At 49.2% G+C, this 19,922-nt stretch overlaps 2 protein-coding genes across 5 annotated transcripts in view; one reads left to right on the forward strand and one right to left on the reverse strand.

The window, feature by feature from the left end:
• The window catches only part of Tmem128 (transmembrane protein 128), a 286,921-nt gene that overhangs the window by 51,019 nt on the left and 215,980 nt on the right, over nt 1-19,922 (reverse strand). The window lies entirely within an intron of this gene.
• Nucleotides 10,734-19,922, forward strand: part of Slc2a9 (solute carrier family 2 member 9) — a 128,423-nt gene continuing 119,234 nt past the window's right edge. For 2 of the 4 annotated variants that reach the window (XR_012907293.1, XR_012907294.1), the window contains exons 1-2: nt 14,843-15,031; nt 17,703-17,801. Coding sequence is in view for 2 of the 4 variants with exons in the window: in XM_075943698.1 (XP_075799813.1) it covers nt 14,936-15,031; nt 17,703-17,801 (195 nt within the window). In the remaining 2 variants the exon portion in view is untranslated. Of the gene's footprint in view, nt 10,817-14,833; nt 15,032-17,702; nt 17,802-19,922 lie in introns of those variants that run through there. The other 2 variants (XM_075943699.1, XM_075943698.1) reach the window with 2 other exon arrangements.

Here is a 19,922-nt window from a genome sequence, read left to right on the forward strand (position 1 = left end):
CTACCTGAGACATTTGATCCCTGCAGTGGGCAGAGACACCATCAGCAGCCCAAGGCTCTTACTCTCCAGGGCTGTGTCCAGCAAAAGGGCTCAAACTGGCCTCTTCAAGTCTCAGTAAGACCCATGCTGGCCAGCACGCACATTGTGGGCCTTTGCTCACCATCTCCACATGGACTGAGTCTCCCAGGAGGCAGCATAGTGATGCAAACCTCAGGCCCCAGAGACTGCTACATTCTTGCCAGAGAACTCGAGCCAAGCAGAACAAGAACCTGAGAAAAACTCTTAATGAATGCCGAAGTATAAATATTTATCTTGAGTCCTCTGAATTTTACGAACTATTGATTTACAGACCTTGAAAATAGCTGCACTCAGCTAGTCTGCTAGGTGTTGGGTGTTGTGTCCACATGTTATTGTTAATCCCCAAACAGGAGCATTCTGTTGCCCTTGTGATTCAGGTAAGCCAAACTCAGAGGGGTTAAGAGTGTGCTCTGAGGCCACACAGCTGGCTGGCGACAGTCACCGTCTGAACTTTGGTTGGTGTGTATACAGAACTCTGCTGCTCCACTTCAGCCAAATCCAAGGGTCAAAGAAGAGGCTCTAGATCTCAGAATGTTCAGATCCACTTCTTAAATGAGTAACTTTGAAGAAGTCTAGAGAGATATTTATGTTTATTGAATTTCTTTAACCAAAAGAATTGTGGGGCTGGGGGATTCTTGATTGGTAATGTTCTCTTCTTATACACATGGAGACCCACATTTGATCCCCAGCACCCACTTTAAAAAAAAGCCATACATGAAGGCATGCACTTGGAATCACAGGAATGGGAGGTAGAGACAAGCAGATAAGATCAGTGAAAGCCCCTGCTTCAAGAGTCAAGGTGGACGTTGCCTGAGGAACAAACGCCAATGTCAACTTCTGGCTTCCACATGCCCGCGCATATACATGCCCCCAGAGAGATTGATTTATGCAACTTCTAATGACTGTGCACCCAAACTGTCACCTCTCCATCGAGATTGGTCCGTGGAGAAGTCACATGTCCTGTGGGATGCCCGTGAGCACCACAAACAGGCACAGAACACCGCAGCTACAGCAGCCACTTTGATAGCCAGGCCCCTCTCTGTGGGGAGCTGCAGCGGCCCCTCTGGGTCTCCAGAGGATGGGTAGCAGGAGACTTATGATTCAGTGCAGACTGCAGACCCAGGCTCTGGCCGGGTGCAGGAAGGGTGGGAGTCAAGCGACAGGAAAGCCAGCTGGGTAGGAGGTCCCTGAACCAACACAGGACCCTGGACTCCAGTGTCACCAACGTCACAGGACTGTACCTCTGATACGGAGAAGTCTGCCCATCCTCACCCAGCACCCAGCACCCAGCACCCAGCTCAGCTCATCACAGGGCTCTGTCTCTGTGTCAGTCTCAGGTGTGATGTTTAGTGGCACTCTCTGGCAGCTGCAACTGAGTCGAACATCTGGCCTGGCATTCTGACTCCTGTGGTCAGGAATACTGATCACTGCTCTGGACACTGGAGAGTCAACATAGAGGAGAGGAGAGGAAGTCTATGCCTAGGGGGTTAAATTCCGCAGAAATCAGTAGCTAAAACCCCCAGACAAATAAGGTAAACTCATCGACCAAAAGAAGAAAATTAAAGTACTGAGTGAGGGCAAGATGGGTTTCCTGGTTAGAAGGCAGGAATGACAGGGCTTGTCCTGGGACAGGGGAAGTGTGGGTGATCCAGGACAGCAGGAAGGCCAGGGGCAGAGGCCATAGTGGTCTAGTGAGAAAGTGAAAATAAAGGGTGGGGGGCAGGTGTGGTCATGGTAACTTTCTGGAGACCCCCAGTGGCTTAATAGCAGCTCTAGAATTTGAGCCCCAGTCTGGAATGCCGAAGCCTTCTTCTGAGGGCTATAGTCACACTGATGAGGTGCAAGGACTGTCTGAGTGGAGCTCAGGACGTTTGGATTCCTACAAAACCATCGAGGGCTTTAGGCAGGGTGGTTTGCAGGAGTCTGACTTGCTGTAGCCATCAGTCACTAATTAAGAAAATAGGCTTGCCTATAGCCCAGTCTTGTAGAGGCATTTTCTCAATTGAGGCTTCTTCCTCTCAGATGACTGTAGCTTGTGTCAAGTTGACACACAAACTAGTCCGCACAGCCACTGAGGTCTCAGCCCTGCCCAGTCACCCACCTGCTTCTGTCTGTTTGATTGCTGACAAGCTTTCCACAGCCATCATGAAGGAGCATCGGTGGGGGAGACAGAGTGGATGATCTTGCTTTGCACCCCAACTTTAATCCCTAAGCCTGGAACCTTGGCCGGGTGGTCTATCTCTCACCTACAGCTGTAGGCTGCAGATGCAATCACCCCATACCATTCAATGAGGCTCCGCATCAAATGTGCCTGATATACAGTAGGTGCTTACTAAGTGCAGCTCCCTCTCATTGGTTTTTTTCTTTCACTGCAGTGTGGATTGCTGGATAGAAGGGACAGATTTGCTCTTCTTCGAAGCTTGTTTATTATCTAGCTACATGCTGGCTATATAGTAGGTGTTATGGCTAATTGTGGTGGTCAACTTGACACACTCAGGGAGAGGGAACCTCAATTGAAGAATTGCTTCCATCAGATTGGCCTGGGGGAGTGTTTGTGAACTCTTTCTTGATTGCTACTTGATACAAGAGGGCCCAGGCCACTGTGGGTGGTGTCATCCCTAGGCAGAAGAGCCTGGACTGTTTATATAATAAATGCAGCTGAATGTGAGAGCCAGGGAACCAAGCAGAAAGAACTTGCCCATCACTGCCCACCCGGGCTCCAGGATTGATACCTACCTATGTGTCATTTGTTACAATGCTGTGACTCTTCCGTGGCATTCCAGTAGACTTTTGCTTCAGGCGGGGCTTTTTAATTGTCCCATGCTGGCACCCTCCTGTTAAGGGGATCAGATAAGACACACATAGAACGAATGCCAACGCCACTGACTGGTCTGGGAATGGCTTCATCTGGACTTCTCTGCCCTGGATTCCTGCTCGAGCACACGCTGCCGCACGAGCACACACTGCCACAGGAATGTTTTCAATCAGCCCAGCTTGCCGTCATCGATCTTCAGACATTAATCATTGATTGCTTATCATGATGGGCATCCGGGATGTTTACAGTAACAGTTGGATGCGGCTTAATCATTAATGCTGGCTTATTTCACAAGTTCCCAGGTTCACATCTGATCATATTGGGTGCTGACCTATTTACGAGGCACCGTCCTTTTGTTCTTTAGCCTAGAGTGAGTGAGGCGGCTCAGAGCGCAGGTGAGTTACCCTTGCTGACTTGGGGGCAGCTTACGGAGGATTTCGCCAATGATGAGGACTGCCAGAGAAACTGAGGCAGGGATTTGACAAAGGAGGAATTTGAGAACCAGCTTTGCAAGGTTGGGTGAAGATTAAGGGAGAATACACAGATAAAGTATTTATAGTGTGGTGTCTGGCAAGCTTTCTATAGGGACAGCATTGTGTCTGGGTATGGCTGTAGCTATTCCCATGTTCCTCCCTCCTCCCTCTCCTTCCTGCTTCTCTCTTCCCTCCTCCTCTTAATTGTCCTTAATTGTCCCCTCTGAATCTTCATACCCCCTTTCTTATTCTCTCCCTCCTTTTCTCAAAGTCTCCTTTGTTCCACGTTCATTTCCAGATCCTGGTTTTAGAATTCACTTTAGCTTCACACTAAAGGCAGGAACTGAACTCAAGGAAATATTGAACACCAGGAATAAAGCCAGAGCCAAAAGCTGCTAGCCAGTAGGAGATTTCAAGGCCCAGTGTGTATCGTGTCTTGTTTACTCTCTCTCTCTCTCTCTCTCTCTCTCTCTCTCTCTCTCTCTCTCTCTCTCTCTCTCTCTGTGTGTGTGTGTGTGTGTGTGTGTGTGTGTGTGTGTGTGTGTGTGTGTGTAGGTCAGAGGAAAACTTGCACAGGTTGGCTCTTTGCTCCCTCCCCCCACCGTGTAGGTTTTGGACCACTGGACTTGGAACCATCCACGGAACCATCTCACTGGCCTCTGCGGTGAGATTTTCTGTTTGAACTGCCAGCCAGCAGCTTGTTGGAGACAGCACTTACCTCTGCTCAGCTCGGTAGAGCCAGATGTGCCAGGCAGTGGCATAGGCACTTCCAGGGAGGGTGGCCTTTAGCTTGCCTGGCCAGGAGGGAGAAAAGTCCACGAGCCCTTTGGCTGATGTCTGCGGCCTGCTGATGCTGGGAGCACCTTTACTTGCCTTTGCTCTTGAAGGCAATGTGGGCTCTGAAGGAGATCTCACTTTGGCTCTCTGGGCTCAGAGCCAGCCTCCAAACTGTGAGTGAGGGCTTCTTTGAGCAGAGCTGCCTTCCTTCTAACCCTGTGGGGTTTGATTAGCAGCAGAAAAGCGATGGTGGTGGTTTACTAAATATTTAACCATGGGATGGCCTAGGAAGAGGTGGATCACATTGCCAGAGCAGAGTCCTAGTGTTTGGCTCCATTGACTATTAACCCTGTAGCTGCTGAATTCTGAGGAGGCCCCATGAAGAAGACCATGAGCTGTGGCAGGTTCAAGGGACATTCAAGGGACTGGGCCATTCCCCACTGGGTACAGGAGCGTTCTCATGTGGGGAGTGGCATAGCTTCGTCCTGAATGACAGGTCTCTGCAGGCTGAGGGCTGGGAGCTGACACTCTCCTATTTATCCCCAAACAGGTCTTGTATTCATCTTACAGGCTTTGTTTGTTTCTTACCCTATTTAAGCCTTCTGAGGGCGTGTAGAGTTCTTTAGTTCAATACTACATGGACTTGGTGAGTCATCTTACCTGGTTCTAAGGTATCACGAGGCCTGCATTAGCAGGGAACACCATATCTGTCTACAGGGGCTGTTTGCACTTTGGGCTGGAATTACCCTGCCATCCTCGCTCCTGGACCTTTGCTGTGGACTAGATACAACCTATGAGGAGTTCAGTTCATCCTCACAGCAGCCTCAGGAGGGTGGCCTTGCCACCCTTCCCATTTGCAATGGAGGCAGAGAGAAGTCAAACCGTTTTCTCCTAGCCACGCAGCTTTCTAAGTTATAGAGCTGTAAGTTGGAATGCCTGGTATCAGAGTCCTTGCTGCCTGGCATAACCTTTCAAATGTGGCCTTGCACAGCCGTGCTGGTGATGGGCCATACTGGGGCTGAGGACGAGTGTCCTTGGCTCTGGAGTGGGTTCCCAACAGTGAGGCTTCTAGCCTGGAACCCTTGCGGGAACAGTTGCCGTGGGCAGGAGATTTGGCTGACTTAGCAGCTCTCTTGCTGTTCTTTGCCGACCAGGAAATAGGACAGAATCCCAATTGTCTGTGACTGATTGAGAAGCCCAATTCATCAGTCAGAGCCCTCTCACACAGGTGCCCAGGCTTGGACAATGCAGCATCCTGTTGCTATCTACAGAACTAACGCTCAAGTATGACGTAATTGAACCAAAAAAACTTCAAAAAACCCTCATATTTTCAGTTTGTTTACTGTTTTGTGTTTGGCTACACTCATAGCTATTCTAGGGAATATGCAGCCCATGGACCAAAGGTTAGATGTGCCTGGGAGAGGACCAGGACCACGACCAGGTAGAGCATCTTTCCTAGGAAGCACATATCCCTCATCTTAGATGTGCCTGGGAGAGGACCAGGAGCATGACCAGGTAGAGCATCTTTCCTAGAGTGTGCATATCCCTCATCCTGTCCTCACGCTTAACTGGTTCCTCTCCACACAGAAGCCTTGTTGTTTGGGGACTTGTGGAGTCTCTGTCCACCCTCCCTGGCCCATGGTCCCTTGTTCTAATCCTGTCGCATGGACTCAGTACCTTCTCTTGCTCCCACCCACGTCTGTCCTCCATGCTCTCGACAGCTTCCTGCACACCCTGACCTTGACTTCTCAACGACCCCAGGGGTGGGTGCGTACTCCAGCCACAACTGAGGTCACATCTTCCTAATCTGTTTCCAAGTTTAAGCCCGTGCTGGAAACTGTGAACTCACCCATTGTAGATGCCTATTATCTTTCTTCCCTACCAGCAATGCCCTAGCAAGGGTGGGTACGAGGCTGCTCTCCAGACTGAATTCACAACCTACTCCCACACCAGTCCCTGCCTTCTATTTGGTTGACTGTTTGCTTTACTCTTTCTGTTGACATCTTTGGGTGATGGAATGCAGACAGAGTGGGACGGGAGGCAGACGGCACAGGACAGCATGTACAGGTGTAGGAGCACAGGTAGCTTTGGGGTATGGATGATCCCAGAACATACAAGGTCTTTCATAACAGTCATCTATCTTCTCAAATCTTTGGTCCTTGCCAGGGTTTTACCCTGCTCCATGCTTTGATGGCACACACCTCCACTGTGGCTCCCTGCCAATGTCCTGTAAAGCCAGTTTCCACACAGGCTCCTCTTTTAGCTCTCTGTCCCTCCCCCTGCCAGAACCGTCAGAACACCCTTGCTTTAATGACACCCACTCTCTTGATACCGTCAACCCTTGAGTACTAACTTGACTTGTCATCCCCCCAGTCCTCGGTGGCCTTGTTTCCTGTATCCTGCGTCCTCCCCTGTTCCTTGTTCCCCATGTTCTGTTTCGGGGGGGGGTGGAGCTTCACCAGGCCTCTTTCTGCTCCTTCTCCCTGGGTAACCTTTTCTAGGCAGGGATATTAAAGACTATTCTTCATGTCTAGCCCGGGGAGACCCAGAACCGGAACCAGTAGGACATTATCTTCACCTCTTCCCACCCCCCGCTCCGTCTGGCACACTCCTTTAAGGGACTGTGCCACACAGCTTTGGGGCCTGGAAAGCCCCAAATCCACACATCAAGCTACAGATTCACTTTAACTTTGTTGATTGATGTAGTCATGTTCCAAGACTGGAAACTCGGCAGAACTCCTGTGCCATAGTCCTGACGTGGATCCCCTTCCTCCTCGGGGCTCACACGCTTTTCTCTTAGGGTAGTGAAGTGACTGGGGACGGCCACCTACATCACAGAGGGCCATCTGCTTCACTTAAGTCAGAGGATTGCAGATGCTGATTAAAGTGAAAAACACTTTTTCAGCAACATCTGAATTGTTCTGAAGCTATCCAAACAGGGGCTCTGCAGTCTAACCATGTTGATACATAAAATGGGCCATCACACATAGAGACGGACAGACAGACAGACAGACAGACAGAGAGACTGGCATACACTACATACACACAGGTAAACACAGAGAGATAGACAGATATGCACACACAGATACAGATAGAGACACATATCACATAGAAGATAGATAGATAGATAGATAGATAGATAGATAGATAGATAGATGGATGGATGGATGGATGGATGGATGGATGGATGGATGGATGGATGGATGGATGGATAGATAGATAGATAGATAGATAGATAGATAGATAGATAGATAGGGGACACACACACACACACACACACACAGAGAGAGAGAGAGAGAGAGAGAGAGAGAGAGAGAGAGAGAGAGAGAGAGAGAGAGAGAGAGCTGTCTCTGTGTCCTGACTCTCCTGGGGTACCAGGCAGACACAGGTCAGGTTTCTAGAAGGAGAAGCAGGTGATGGGGATGAGTGAGACATAAAGCATTACCTTCTTTCATCTAGGCCAAGGGTAGCCTAGGCAACTGCAGAGACGCTTGCAAATGTTTAAGGGAAAATAGCCCTAGGATGTAGTGTGGTACCACATCCACCATCAGTGTGTCCACCATCAGCGCAGGGCCTCCAGTGTCCCACTGACATCCGGCTAAGGCAGCTGTCAGGCTCCTGGGCCTAAATCCAGCCCAGGCTGTAGCATTCTGTGAGAAGCCTGCAGACTGTGACCCGGCTTGGCTACTCAAAACTTCAGAACTTTTTTAAAAATTAAAACAATTAAATGTGTCATTAGATTAGCATTTTTTCCAGTGCAGAAAAATTGGAAAACTATGGGAAAGCAAAACAAAACAGAACAAGAAGATCGAAATTTCCATGCTATCACAGCTACGGATGACTGCAACTTAGGTTTGCTGTTTCTGACCCATCTATCTGTTCATGCGTGAAAACATATCTGTCCTTGCTCACCCTTCAGCCCCATCTCCACTGTCCATGCTAATTCTTGCAGCCCCATCTCCACTGCCCCCACCCATCCCTACTGCTCTGTCACCTCCACTGCCCCCCCATGCCTGGCCAGCCATTCGTGTCCCATGCAGCTGTGAACAGTCTGAGTGCTCTTCTAAAACACCTGCTCTGGGAGAGCAAAGGGAAGGCTGCCTAGCTCAGGACTGGATCCCCTACAACAAGGGTACTGGGTTTATTAGTGTTTGCTGAATCAGTGCTCAACACACAAATCCTACCTTTGGATCTGCGTAAGAGGACACAGACTTAGTTTAAGCAAAGCAATGTTTAACATATAAAGCATTAATCATCAGTACATCCGTGTTTAATATCAAATGATACATATTCACTTATATGGCTTCCTCCACTTATCAAATAGAAATTTACTCCTAGGATTTTTTTTTCCTGTCACACGTGTTTAGATAACAGGCTTTTAAAACAAGATTTACTTTATTTTAAATTATGTATATGTGTGTGTGTCTTTGTGAGTGTGCCTATGAGTGCAGATGCCTGAGGAGGCCAGAAGAGGGCGTTGGATATCTTAGAGCTGTAGGTACAGACAGTTGTGAGCTCCTCCTGCGAATGTTAAGAACTGAACTTGGGTCCTTTGCAAGAGCAGTGTATATTCTTAACCACTGAGCCATTGCCCAATCCCTAGATAACATTTTTAAGGACTATAAGATGTTCTATGGGCTAGGGAGAGGCTCAGTGAGTAGAGTGTTTGATGTGCCAGCATGAAGGCCTAAGTTCTGATCCACAGCGCCCAGGTAAAAAGCTGGGCATTGCAGTAACATCAGAAACCTGAGCATACGGGAGGCAGACACCCGAGGATCCTTGGAGCTTGCTGAGCGGCCAGACCAGTCAAATCTGTGAACTTCGGATTCAGTGAGAGATCTTGGCCATTTGAGGATGACACCTGACATGGACCTCTAGCCTTGGTGTGTGTGTGCGCACACATGCACACAGAATGCACACAGCATACACAATAGATAACACAGAACATAAACACACATCACACTCACAACAGACATAATTCACACCTAACACACAAGCAACACATTCACAACACAACACACTCACAACAGACATAATACACACCTAACACATAACACAACACATGTACACACACGCGCACGCACACACACACCAGACATAATACACACCTAACACACATGCAACACATTCACAACACGCACATGTACACAACAGACAATACATACCTAACACACACGCAACACATTCACAACACAACATACACACACATATGCATGCACACACACTCCAGACATAATACACACCTAACACATACGCAACACATTCACAACATAACATACACACATACATACTTTCCACTATGGATGAACCATGATATACATAAACTTTCCTGCTACAAGTCTTAGACAGATCCCCAGTAGACAGAAAGAAAAAGGAGCCACGGCAGATTTTTAAAAATGATATTCTTGCTGCTTCTTCTGCATACTCCTGACCAGAAACAAAAACCTGAAGGCCTGGTATAGTTTTGGGCTTTTTCTCCTGCCAGCAGGGCTCCCTGCCTGTGAACTGGTCTGGATTGGTCTGATGGTTTCAAGGCAGGCTCAGGACATGCTTACTCCAAAGTTTGGCCCTATCAGCCTCCTTGTGTTTGTTTAAACTGACCAACCCTGAATTAGGGGCGGAAGATCCCTCAACGGCCCTTAAAGCCCCAGCACTCACAGGAAGAGTGGAGCTTTGTCTTCGGGAGTCCTCCCACTCTGATTTGCAGAGGGTCTTTCTGGGTGCTGTGCTATGCACGGGTGAGGGCACCTTGCTGCAACACACCACACAGTCACTATGGCAACTAGCATAGAAAATGTCGCAATAAATATCTTGGACTAAAATCTTTGTGTTCATTTTTTTTCTTATCATAGGATAAATTTTACAAACTCTGTGACAAGTTAAGCTAATGCATATACATCCTCCTGAAGCACGAAAACATTTTTAAAAACTCTAGAAGACTAGCAACATTTCCCACTTCTGTCATTCTGTGATTTAGGTTATGGTTTTGGTGACTGTTCCCAACTTGACAGGCGAGACCGATACTTTGTCTCAACTTCCACTGGCTTCAGCTTCCCCTCTGGAGACAGACAGTCTGTATTTCGAGCATGTGCCTTTGTGAGCATGACCTTCCAAGTGGGGCTCCTGTGAGGGAACAGTCTGCATTCCCTAAGCTATGAGGCTGGTATGGGAAACACAGCCCTGTCTCATGTTTCCTAAATAGAGTTGTGCCAGGAGGTGACTGGGTCTTCTGGGGATTCGGGGTCAAATGAGGACAGAGCAATGTCTCATCCCATTTGCCTGAGAGCATCCTGTGACTTCCTCTTTTTTGTAGGGTACTGTGGGGTGAAACCAGGACCTCATGCATGCTAAGCAAGTGTTCTACCACTGATCTACATCTCCAACCCTTTAAAAAACTTTTTATTTTGAGATAAGTTCTCACTAAATTGCTCGACCGACCTTGACTCACTGTGCAACCTTGGACTTGTGACCTCCTGCCTTAGCTTCTGAGTAGCTGGAGTAATGAGTGTGTTGCTGGATCCCCCTCTCTTACATATCTTTGATGGTTCTTTAAATGTCATCCTTTGTTTTGCTCTTAGGAATAAGAGGAAGCCCAAGGCCCAAAAAACCAACCATGATGTTCAACGAGAGGGACCCGGCAGAACACAAAGAAAGCCAGCAGAAGAGGAAGGTGGTCAGTCCTGTTATCTTGTTTTTCTCTTACCTGGCCATTTCAGCAGCCAGGACAGGGCAGTCCTTCCTGCTCATTCTGGCTGCCCCTCCAGGGGAGGGGGCTGGGGAGGCAACAGCAGAGAACGCCAAGAGGACAGCTGTGAATGACGCTGTGGACTGTTTATAGGTCTGGGATGGGCTCTGCAGCGACACGGTCACCAAAGTCCTGTTATACGGGTGGTTCTCTGGACTTGCTGTGAGGGTCCCCATTCCAAAAGTTGAAGAGGGGACCTTGATAATGACAACGGTTTGGTCATTGTTCTTAAATTTAAGGATGCATTGAGGAGCTGGTGAGATGGCTCAGTTGGTCAAGCACTTGCTGCATAGAACCCAAGTAAAAGCCAGAAGTGGTGGTGGGGGGGGGTGCATATCTGTAACTGTGGTGCTGAGACAGGGTGGACAGGATACTGGTGGGTCCCTGGAATCCACTAGTCATCCAGCATAAAGGTATTGGGGAGGTCCACATTCGGTGAGAGATCCTGTCTCCAAAAATAAGGTGCAGGGTAAGAGGAAGGCACTTTGGCCTCGACCCTGTGTGTACACACACAACACACACACACACACACACACACACACACACACAAGCACACACACACGCACACAATTTCAATACGCATGCATTGAAATCCATCTGTGCTCAACCTAATTCTGCCTCTGGGAATTCCTCAGCAAAAAGGTCTCCATTAGGATTGAGGACACTGAAAAAGATGATACCTTTAGGCAACGGGATTTATTTAATATCAGAGAGGATGTGTTAAGGGTTCAGAAGAAGAGGGAAGGAACATAGGAAATATCAGGGCACTGGAGAAGACGCTGGTGACTGCTTTAGAGCATTTATGAAATGCTCATTTCCCTTCTACCGTGGGGAAATGAGCAATCTAGCAGCTACAGGTGTCACTAGAGAGAAAAGCTACCTCAGTTGCCAGTGGTGTCTGAGGTCTCTAAGTTCCTAGTGGCCTGTTATATTCCAGGAGTTAGGATACTGAGGAAGATTGCCTTACAAATTTAGACAGGCTGTTTGCTTCTTTGTAGCAACAAAGAACTCAGAATCTGCTAAGAGAGCTTCTGCAGGAGACAGAGTGGTCTCCCCTCTGGGATTTCTCATAGCCTGATGTCTGGAGGTCCCAGGGAGCCTAGCACAGACCTCTCCCCACACCCAAAACCACCATGGGGTGCCTGATAGTGTCTGTAAAATGGTGGGAACACCAAGTCCGATTGGCTAAAACCTAACACTTAGCAGCTGGGATGGTCCCCTTGCTTAGCCCTTCTTGTCCCTCTCTGAACCACATGGAAGAGCTTACAGCCAGCCAGAGCCACCCCTCTGGGACCTTTGCATGGACATGGGTGTGTGTGTCCCCCCCCCCCCCGCATTCACTTCTCTTGGTCAAACTGTTGTTCTTGGCAAAGAATAGAAATGGAGACACTAGGAATTCAGGGAATATCCGTGTGTTTCCACACAGTAGGTGAAGAGTTCAAGGAATCTGAGCCCCGTCTTTTCCCCCCCTCCTATGGTTCTTTTCTGTTGTTACCATAATAACAGCCAACTCTCATGTGTGTGTGTAAGAGAGAGAGAGAGAGAGAGAGAGAGAGAGAGAGAGAGAGAGAGAGAGAGAGAGAGAGAGAGATGGAATGTAGAGATCATCTCTAGGTCACCGTGGCAACCCTCTAAGGTTCAATTTGCTATAGCCCATCAGAAGAGGAATATCTGACCTCTACGCATCCTGTTCTTAATGATAAGCAAGATGAGGGTGGGGTAGAAAGCTCCTCATTGTTGTACAACTAGTATATCTGGTTGTACTTGCACGCGTAAGTGAACCACACGAATCCTTGTGCCCTTGAACTGGGCTGCCTCTGTGGGGACTTTAAGTCGGGTAGGGTTCACCTGATGAAATTTCAGAAGTTTTTTGTTGCTGCTATTGTTTTGTTTTTGTTCGAGACAAGGTTTCTCTGTAGCTTTAGAACTAGCTCTTGTAGACCAGGCTGGCCTCGAACTCACAGAAATCCGTCTGGCTCTGCCTCCTGAGTGCCTCTGCCTTCCGAGTGCTGGGATTAAAAGTGTGTGCCACCACCACCCAGCTTGTTTCAGAAGATTTTAATGGCTGATACGATCTGTTGTTGCAGTGAGAAAACAGTACACTGAGGAGCGCTCAGTGGCGATGAAGGAAGAAATGAGGCCATGACTGTTAAGTCTTTGGTGTGTAGGGGTGTGGCAGTCCCTGATTCTCTGCTTCCGTCCTTCGCAGCTATCTAGTCTTTTTGCCTGTCACCTGTGGTATATTTTTTTTTTAACTCTTTGAGGTCTGTCACACAGCTCACAAATTATACACAGAAACTTATTCTTACCTATGAATGCCCAGCCTTAGCTTGTTTCTAACCAGCTTTTTGTTTGGTTTTGGTTTTGGTTTTGTTTTTTTGAGAGAGGGTTTCGCTGTTGCTTTGGAGCCTATCCTGGAACTAGCTCTTGTGGATCAGGCTGGCCTTGAACTCACAGCAATCCACCTGCCTCTGCCTCCTAAGTGCTAGGATTAAAGGAGTGTGCCAGCACCACCACTGGTCTCTAGCCAAGTTTTCTAACTTAAATTAACCCATTTCTTTTCTATGTTTTTACCTCGGGCCTTTTTATCTTTATTTTTATATCTTTCTTTCCTTTTTACTCCCTGGTTGGTTGTGTGGCTGGGTGGTTAGTCCCTGGAGTCCCCCTTTCCTTCCTTTTTCTCACTCCTCCCCCCTCTAATCTCCAGTTTCAATTTCTCCTTGTATTTATTCTCTCTGCTCAGCAGCCCTGCCTATTCCTCTCCCGCCTTGCTATTGGCCATTCAGCTGTTTATCAGACCAATCAGGTGTTGTAGACAGACAAAGTAACCCAGCTTCACAGAGGTAAACAAATGCAACATAAAAGAATGCAATGCATCTTTGCATCCTTAAAACAAATGTCCCACAGCATAAACAAATGTATCACATCTTCAACTAATATTCCACAACAGACACCTGCATCAGCTATTTGTGCCTGCAGGAGATGTTTCCTGGCTGAGGAATGTCATACTGAGTGACTACCTGGGCTCCATGAATGCCTGGCTGAGGACCAATGCTGGTTTTTCTTGCTCAGAGACCAGCTGCTTACCCTGGGCATCATTGTCTCCTTAATGTGCCTGTGGGGCTGGATGCCTTCAGGGGTAGGTGACAATTAGGTCCCCAGCACAGTTCTCCTTGCATTCCTGATCTCCATGTGTCCTTCCCGCTACACAAAGCTTGCTAGCTTCTCAGAGTCTGTGTGAGGGCTTGAACCCCACCCCTCATCTCCTAGGCATTCTGCATTGACCAAACTGGCTTCTGTTCCTTCCCAGACTCTCAGAGCACATATACTGCCTGTCCTGACCATGGGTCATTGAAGATACTTCTCTGACTGCCACTGGGGCAAACTGGCCACAGAATGAATTAATTCTCATGCTGTCCTGGTGTGCATGATGTCATTGTCTCTTTATGCTTTCCCTGAGCTGGCTGGGGCCTGCAGAGAGGTCCACAGACATTCCTGCAGGCTGCTTGAACCGCTTGTCTGCTTTGAGCAGCAGAATGACTGTGCAGGACATTTAGAAAAAGATCGATATTCCATTTTGTCCTGGCAGAGTGGCAGCTCAGAGAAGTGTCAGGACTTGCCTGTGGACACACAGTTAATGGAAGAGTCAGCACTGGAACTCACCCAGCTTCTAAGCTTAAGCCTTTGGCTTTAATTCTTAGGAAGTTTCTCTAGGTTTGTGCCAGCTGACCCAGCCTGAATTCTGGCCCTGTAAGAGACAACCATTTGAAAAAAATGTCAAAAAAAAAATGACTTGGGTGTGCCTGGGGAGAGCAGATTTTTTTCCTCCACCCCAGACTTTTTTTTTAAATAGAGTCTTCAGTTGCTTGGGGAAAAAGGAGCAATGTTGCTCGCTTCCTGTTCAGGCATGATCACATAGCCACACTTCCTGTTCTGCCCCCCTTCCTGTGGACTCTGCCTCCTCATTGTAGCGATGCCCTGGCAAGCCCAGGGTCCTGCAGCCAGGAAGAAAAAGAAAAAAACAAAAACCCCCAAAACCAAAAAAGCATGGATGTCAGGGAGTTCGCCTTAGCTTCCCTGAGACATGATACCAGCTGCCCTGGGGAGTTGCCTGTGGGTCACCGGCTGCTGAGGAGGAAGAAGGTAAACACAGACCGGCTTCCCCGCTGTGGGGAGTCCAGGCCTGGGTGGCTGCTGTGGGAAGGAGCTCAACCGTATCTGGCAGCTGTGTAGCATAACACTCGGAAGCAGGACCGCCGGAGCTTAAATTCTGTGCTGCCTCTGTTGATTCCGGGGCCTCCACTCCAGCATCCTGTGGGTGCACCGAGAATGAGGTCCTGGCGGACAGCACCTCAGGCTTGCTTAGGGCTGGCCATCTTTTCCTGGGTTCAGAGGGAAGTGTGGGCAGGGGGTGGGACAACAGCAGGCCACACAGGACCAGTGAACCAATAGGCCACAGAGAAGCAGAGAACCCCCAGACGAGGGGCTGAGGCAGGAGATGGCTTCCACTTGCAATCCTTCTCTGCCTGGCAGGACCCCTCCAGACCTGATGGGAGCAGTCCACCCTTAAGAAGATCAGGGATGAGAGCCAGGGGTAGGCGCAGGGCCTAGAAAAAAATGCTTAGTATAGCTGATACTGGGCAGTTCAAAGGAAGTGGTCTCTGAGTTCAGAGCCCGAAGGGACTTAAGCCCCTCCTACTGCACAGCACTGCTCTAGGCTCATTTTATTTGGTAATGCCCACTCATCCCTAGAGTGACAACCCCCACCCCCTGTCTTCCACCATGCCACCAGCATCTACTCAGTGCTGCCTCAGCAGCAGGCTTGGCTCTGGATCACGGAAGACAAACAACATAGCCTCAGTCCTCAAGACAAGCTCCACCCCTTGGAGCTTGACAAGGGACACCATGCCAGTGCCAGGCTCTCCGCTTCTTATGCAAACCACTTATGGTGTGAACTCTATTATCACCCTGTCCTAAAGATAAGGAAGCCCAGTCAAGGCATGGCCATGTACCCGGTCAAAGCTTACAACACTGAAAGCTGCACGGTTAGGATCCAAAGTTGAATCAAAGAGAGAGACACGAGAGACAAGGCAGGGCACATAGCTGGCTTTCAGAAGGCTTCCCAGAGGAAGGGGCTTTGGCAGTGGGGCTCCAGTGGACAGGGTGGAAAGTCGAAGCTTGCCTGTCTTGGCAGAGGCTGGACCAGAGGAAAGTAAAAGAGATTTTGTTTTTCTTTGAGAACTGGCTGTGTCTAGCAGCACACTGGTTTCTCGGCAGCAGTACTGTTATTAAAAGCCCATTTTATAGATGGACAAGTTGAATCCCAGAAAGCTACTGCTCTGCTCAAATGCCCACTACTGTGTATTACTGGAGCCTAGCAAAGAGAGACTAAGGACAGAGCATGGAATTGCTGTTAGGGGCCAGTGTCACCTTCCAAACTATATGTGTGCTCAATCTAGGTTTCTAAACTGGATATTGTCTTGGTACACCCTTGGTGCACATGGGTGGGGGAGGGGGCCAGAACCTCATACTTACGAAATGCATGCCCTGGTCTCCTCCACCAGGCAGCGGGCCTGTGTCTGTGCTCCAGTTCCCAGGTGTTTGTGTGCAATGGCCAGTTCCTGGTTGTGGTCCTCTTGGATGAGGCTGGGACAGGTGTACCTGGACGCAGGTGCCACATTCTCAGCATAAGCCCTGCATCTTTACCTGCAGGTCTGAGTGCTCTGTGTTATGCCCAAATCCACGAAGTCACCCAAAAGCCAACAAGGAGACCGAGTCCCGTATGTAAAAGTAAAGAGGCTTTATTTTATGCAAGTTTGAAAACTTGGTCTCTCTGCATGTCCAACGCATTGGAATAAGCAGAGAGCCCCAAGCTCAGTTAGAGTTGGGTTTTTTATAGTAGTAAAGGTGGGGGTGAGGGGTTTCTGAGGTTTAGGGCCCCTGATTGTATGGGGGTGTCCTGGTGAGTGTGCTGGCAGGTGATCCTATCTACAGCGGTTGGAACATTAGGCATGGTTTGTCCTTGGGTGGTGTTCAGGTAATCTTAGTTTATGGTCCTTCCTGCAACCAGATATTGCTTCAGGGTAAAACTACTGAGACTCAGGCCTCTATTAAACTTATTGATGACTGAGTCCGACTCCGGCAGCTGATAATGGTTGGAAGAAAAGAACTTCCTTTGGGTGGTCTATTCATATTTTGCTTATCATGGTTGGCTCCTACACTCTGCAAGCTAATGCTTTGGTCTAGAACTGTGCATGGTTGTGTATCTGTGTGGCCATCACCCGTCTCAGGCCCAGGTGAAGAGTCAGCTGTGCTGGTGAAGAGACTTCTCCTGCAATGGGAACCAACTCGGACTCCAGGCAGCACCAGGGACAGCTCTGCGCGACACACACACACACACACACACACACACACACACACACACACACACACACCCCGTGACACTGATAGAAACCGGACTGACTAGTCTAGGCCTTCAGAGGAAGAATGATAACACAGAGGAAGAATGATAACATGAAAGCGCTTAGAATGTGGTCTGGCAGTAGTGTTCAAGGACTGCCAACCTCTGCAGGGAACTTAGCTTTGTCTTTTGCTCCTCCTGGGTCAAACCACATCTAGTGGCCAGATCCAGCGGTGGTGGGGCGGAGACCCTCAGGCAACCCTGCAGAAAGGCAACCACGTGGAGGGACCTCAGGCCGGAAACTGCCCGCAGCACCCTCTTCCCCAACCTGCGTCTTTTCCTGCCTGAATTCCCTCTGAACTGCCTTCCCATTAAGGGGGCACCACAAGATGACCCTTTCTTTTCCATTTTCAGGACTGGTCCTGGTCGCTCGTGGTGGCCGCTCTCGTGGGAGCCTTCGGATCATCCTTCCTCTACGGGTACAACCTCTCCGTGGTGAACGCGCCCACGCCGGTGAGTGCCCGTACGATCTGCCCGCCAGAGGGCGCTGCGCCCACATAGAGACCTTCAGGTCACAAGCCCCGCGTTAGGCCATTTGTAACGCAGGAAACACGGGTTGAGTGCTTAGTTGATGGGAAGCATGACCAGTAAAAACAGGGTGACAGTAGAAGAGGGTGTGTTGGGGGGTGGGGTGCGGAGTCAGTTCCTCGTCGCTGCACTGAGATATCTTAGGGCACTTGGGCACAGTGGGAGCTGCGCAGGTCCAAAGGGCTTGCGGGCTCTAATATCAATGCAGAGAGTTAAGGAGCCCTGAGCTTAACGTTTTGACTTGCCTTTTTAAATTTAATTTTTAACCACACTCAGAGCCACCTGTTATGACTCATCCCTGGCTCCTGAGTCTGAGTCTGAGATCAATTCCGGGAGCTCTGCCGGTGGTAGCAGAAGGTCTTCCAGAGGCCAGGCTTTCCGCTGCTGGTTCCTGGCAAGAGAGAAGTGGCTAGGGGGAGGGGCAGAGGCTGATGCTGAGCCCAGGCTTACAGGTGGAGGGTGGGGCTGAGAGGCTATAGATTCAGAGAAACCTGGGCAAAGGCTCTGAGCTTCGGGTGGTTGGAGCACTGGGCGCGTTGGGGGCAGCCTGACGCAGATAGAAAACTTTGAGTGCCAGTATCCTCCTGGGTCAAATGCGGAGGAACCAAGGCTGGTGAGTCTCCAAGATGGTACAGGTGCCATAGATTGCAGGCTCCATCTGTGCCAGGGCAGATCTGGGTTGTAAGCATTGTGTTAATGCTGACATTTGGGGTGCTAGCTAAGTTATTGCAAGAATGGGTTCTGATGCTAAAGGCCACTGGGGAAAATGATGTCAGGTGGCTCCTCCAGGTGTCTTGCAGCTGTCTGCATCTTTGATTTTGTCATTTCAAGATCAGAATCTGACTTAGCTGGATTCATCTCTGGGGGGGGGGAAAAACGACTTGGAATTTGGACTCTTGCTTTGTCTGTAAAGTTCACCAGGGTAATCACACAAGAGGGTGGGGCCTTGGTGGAACAGAGATCCAAGAGAGACTTGAACCTGGGAAAGATGACATCATTGACCCGTGCACCACGGGGAAGAGGATGAGGGTGTCATTCGCTCCACAAATAGCTACTGAGTACCTGTCACATGCTGGATGGCAGGAGGACAGCCTGGAGGAGGCAGTCCTTGAGCTGAGTCCAGCACGGCCGGAAGCATGTCCAGTGGTGCCAGAGACGGAGATGGGCAAACAAAGCACACAGGGCCTGGCTGTCAGGAGATGGTGGCATGCTGATAATAGTGACTTGCCAGGTGCCAAGGGGAATGAGGAGATGAGATGGGAAGAGGGGTGTACAGTTAAGGAGGCTAGGGTTGAGGCTCAATGGTAGAGCACTTGCCTAACACAGGTGAGGCCCTAGAGTCAATCCCTGGTACTGAGAAAACAAACGGTGAGATGGAAGAAGCCCCAAAGACTGAGAACATTCTAAAAGAGAAAAGATAGAGAGGAAAAGAAATAGAACTCAGATCTGCAGTCCAGGAGCGTGACCTTGGTCTCTGGGCACTAGAGAGCCACAGCAGGTTCATGAGGGGAGACCCAAGGAGTTAAGACTTCAACATGGGAATTTGGTGGTGGAGGGACTGATTCCTTGATGTTACCATCATCCCATGGCAATAAGACAGCAGCTCACCCAAGGTCAGCTAGGAGAAGGCAGGTCTGTCTGAATCCAGCCCATGACCTTTAGAAGACCCGTCGTTAGCCACCAGTGCCAGGTTCTTAAAGCATAGGGACACTTGGCATGGCCAGCTGAGGGACACGGTGAGCACAGAGACAGTGAGAGTGTCCATACCAGGAGAGTGGTCATTCTCTGGGGGACAAACTGAGGATTCTACAGCCTGGGACTCACATATACCGTGTCCTTGCTCTTCCCTCCCCCGAGGTGCCCGCTGGAAGGAGCGGCCCATGTAAAAACATGATATGAACTCTGACTTTGTTATTAGACAGAGAAGCACCCCAAAATTTCTCTCAGGAAGCCTCTTGGTTTATATCACCCATTTTTCTGTTCTGTCTAAAGTCCTGACGATCTGTAGTTTTGAAAATACCTCATGACGCTCTGTGGGGCATTTAC

This window comes from Microtus pennsylvanicus, chromosome 12, assembly GCF_037038515.1.
Source record: "Microtus pennsylvanicus isolate mMicPen1 chromosome 12, mMicPen1.hap1, whole genome shotgun sequence".
Taxonomy (NCBI): domain Eukaryota; kingdom Metazoa; phylum Chordata; class Mammalia; order Rodentia; family Cricetidae; genus Microtus; species Microtus pennsylvanicus.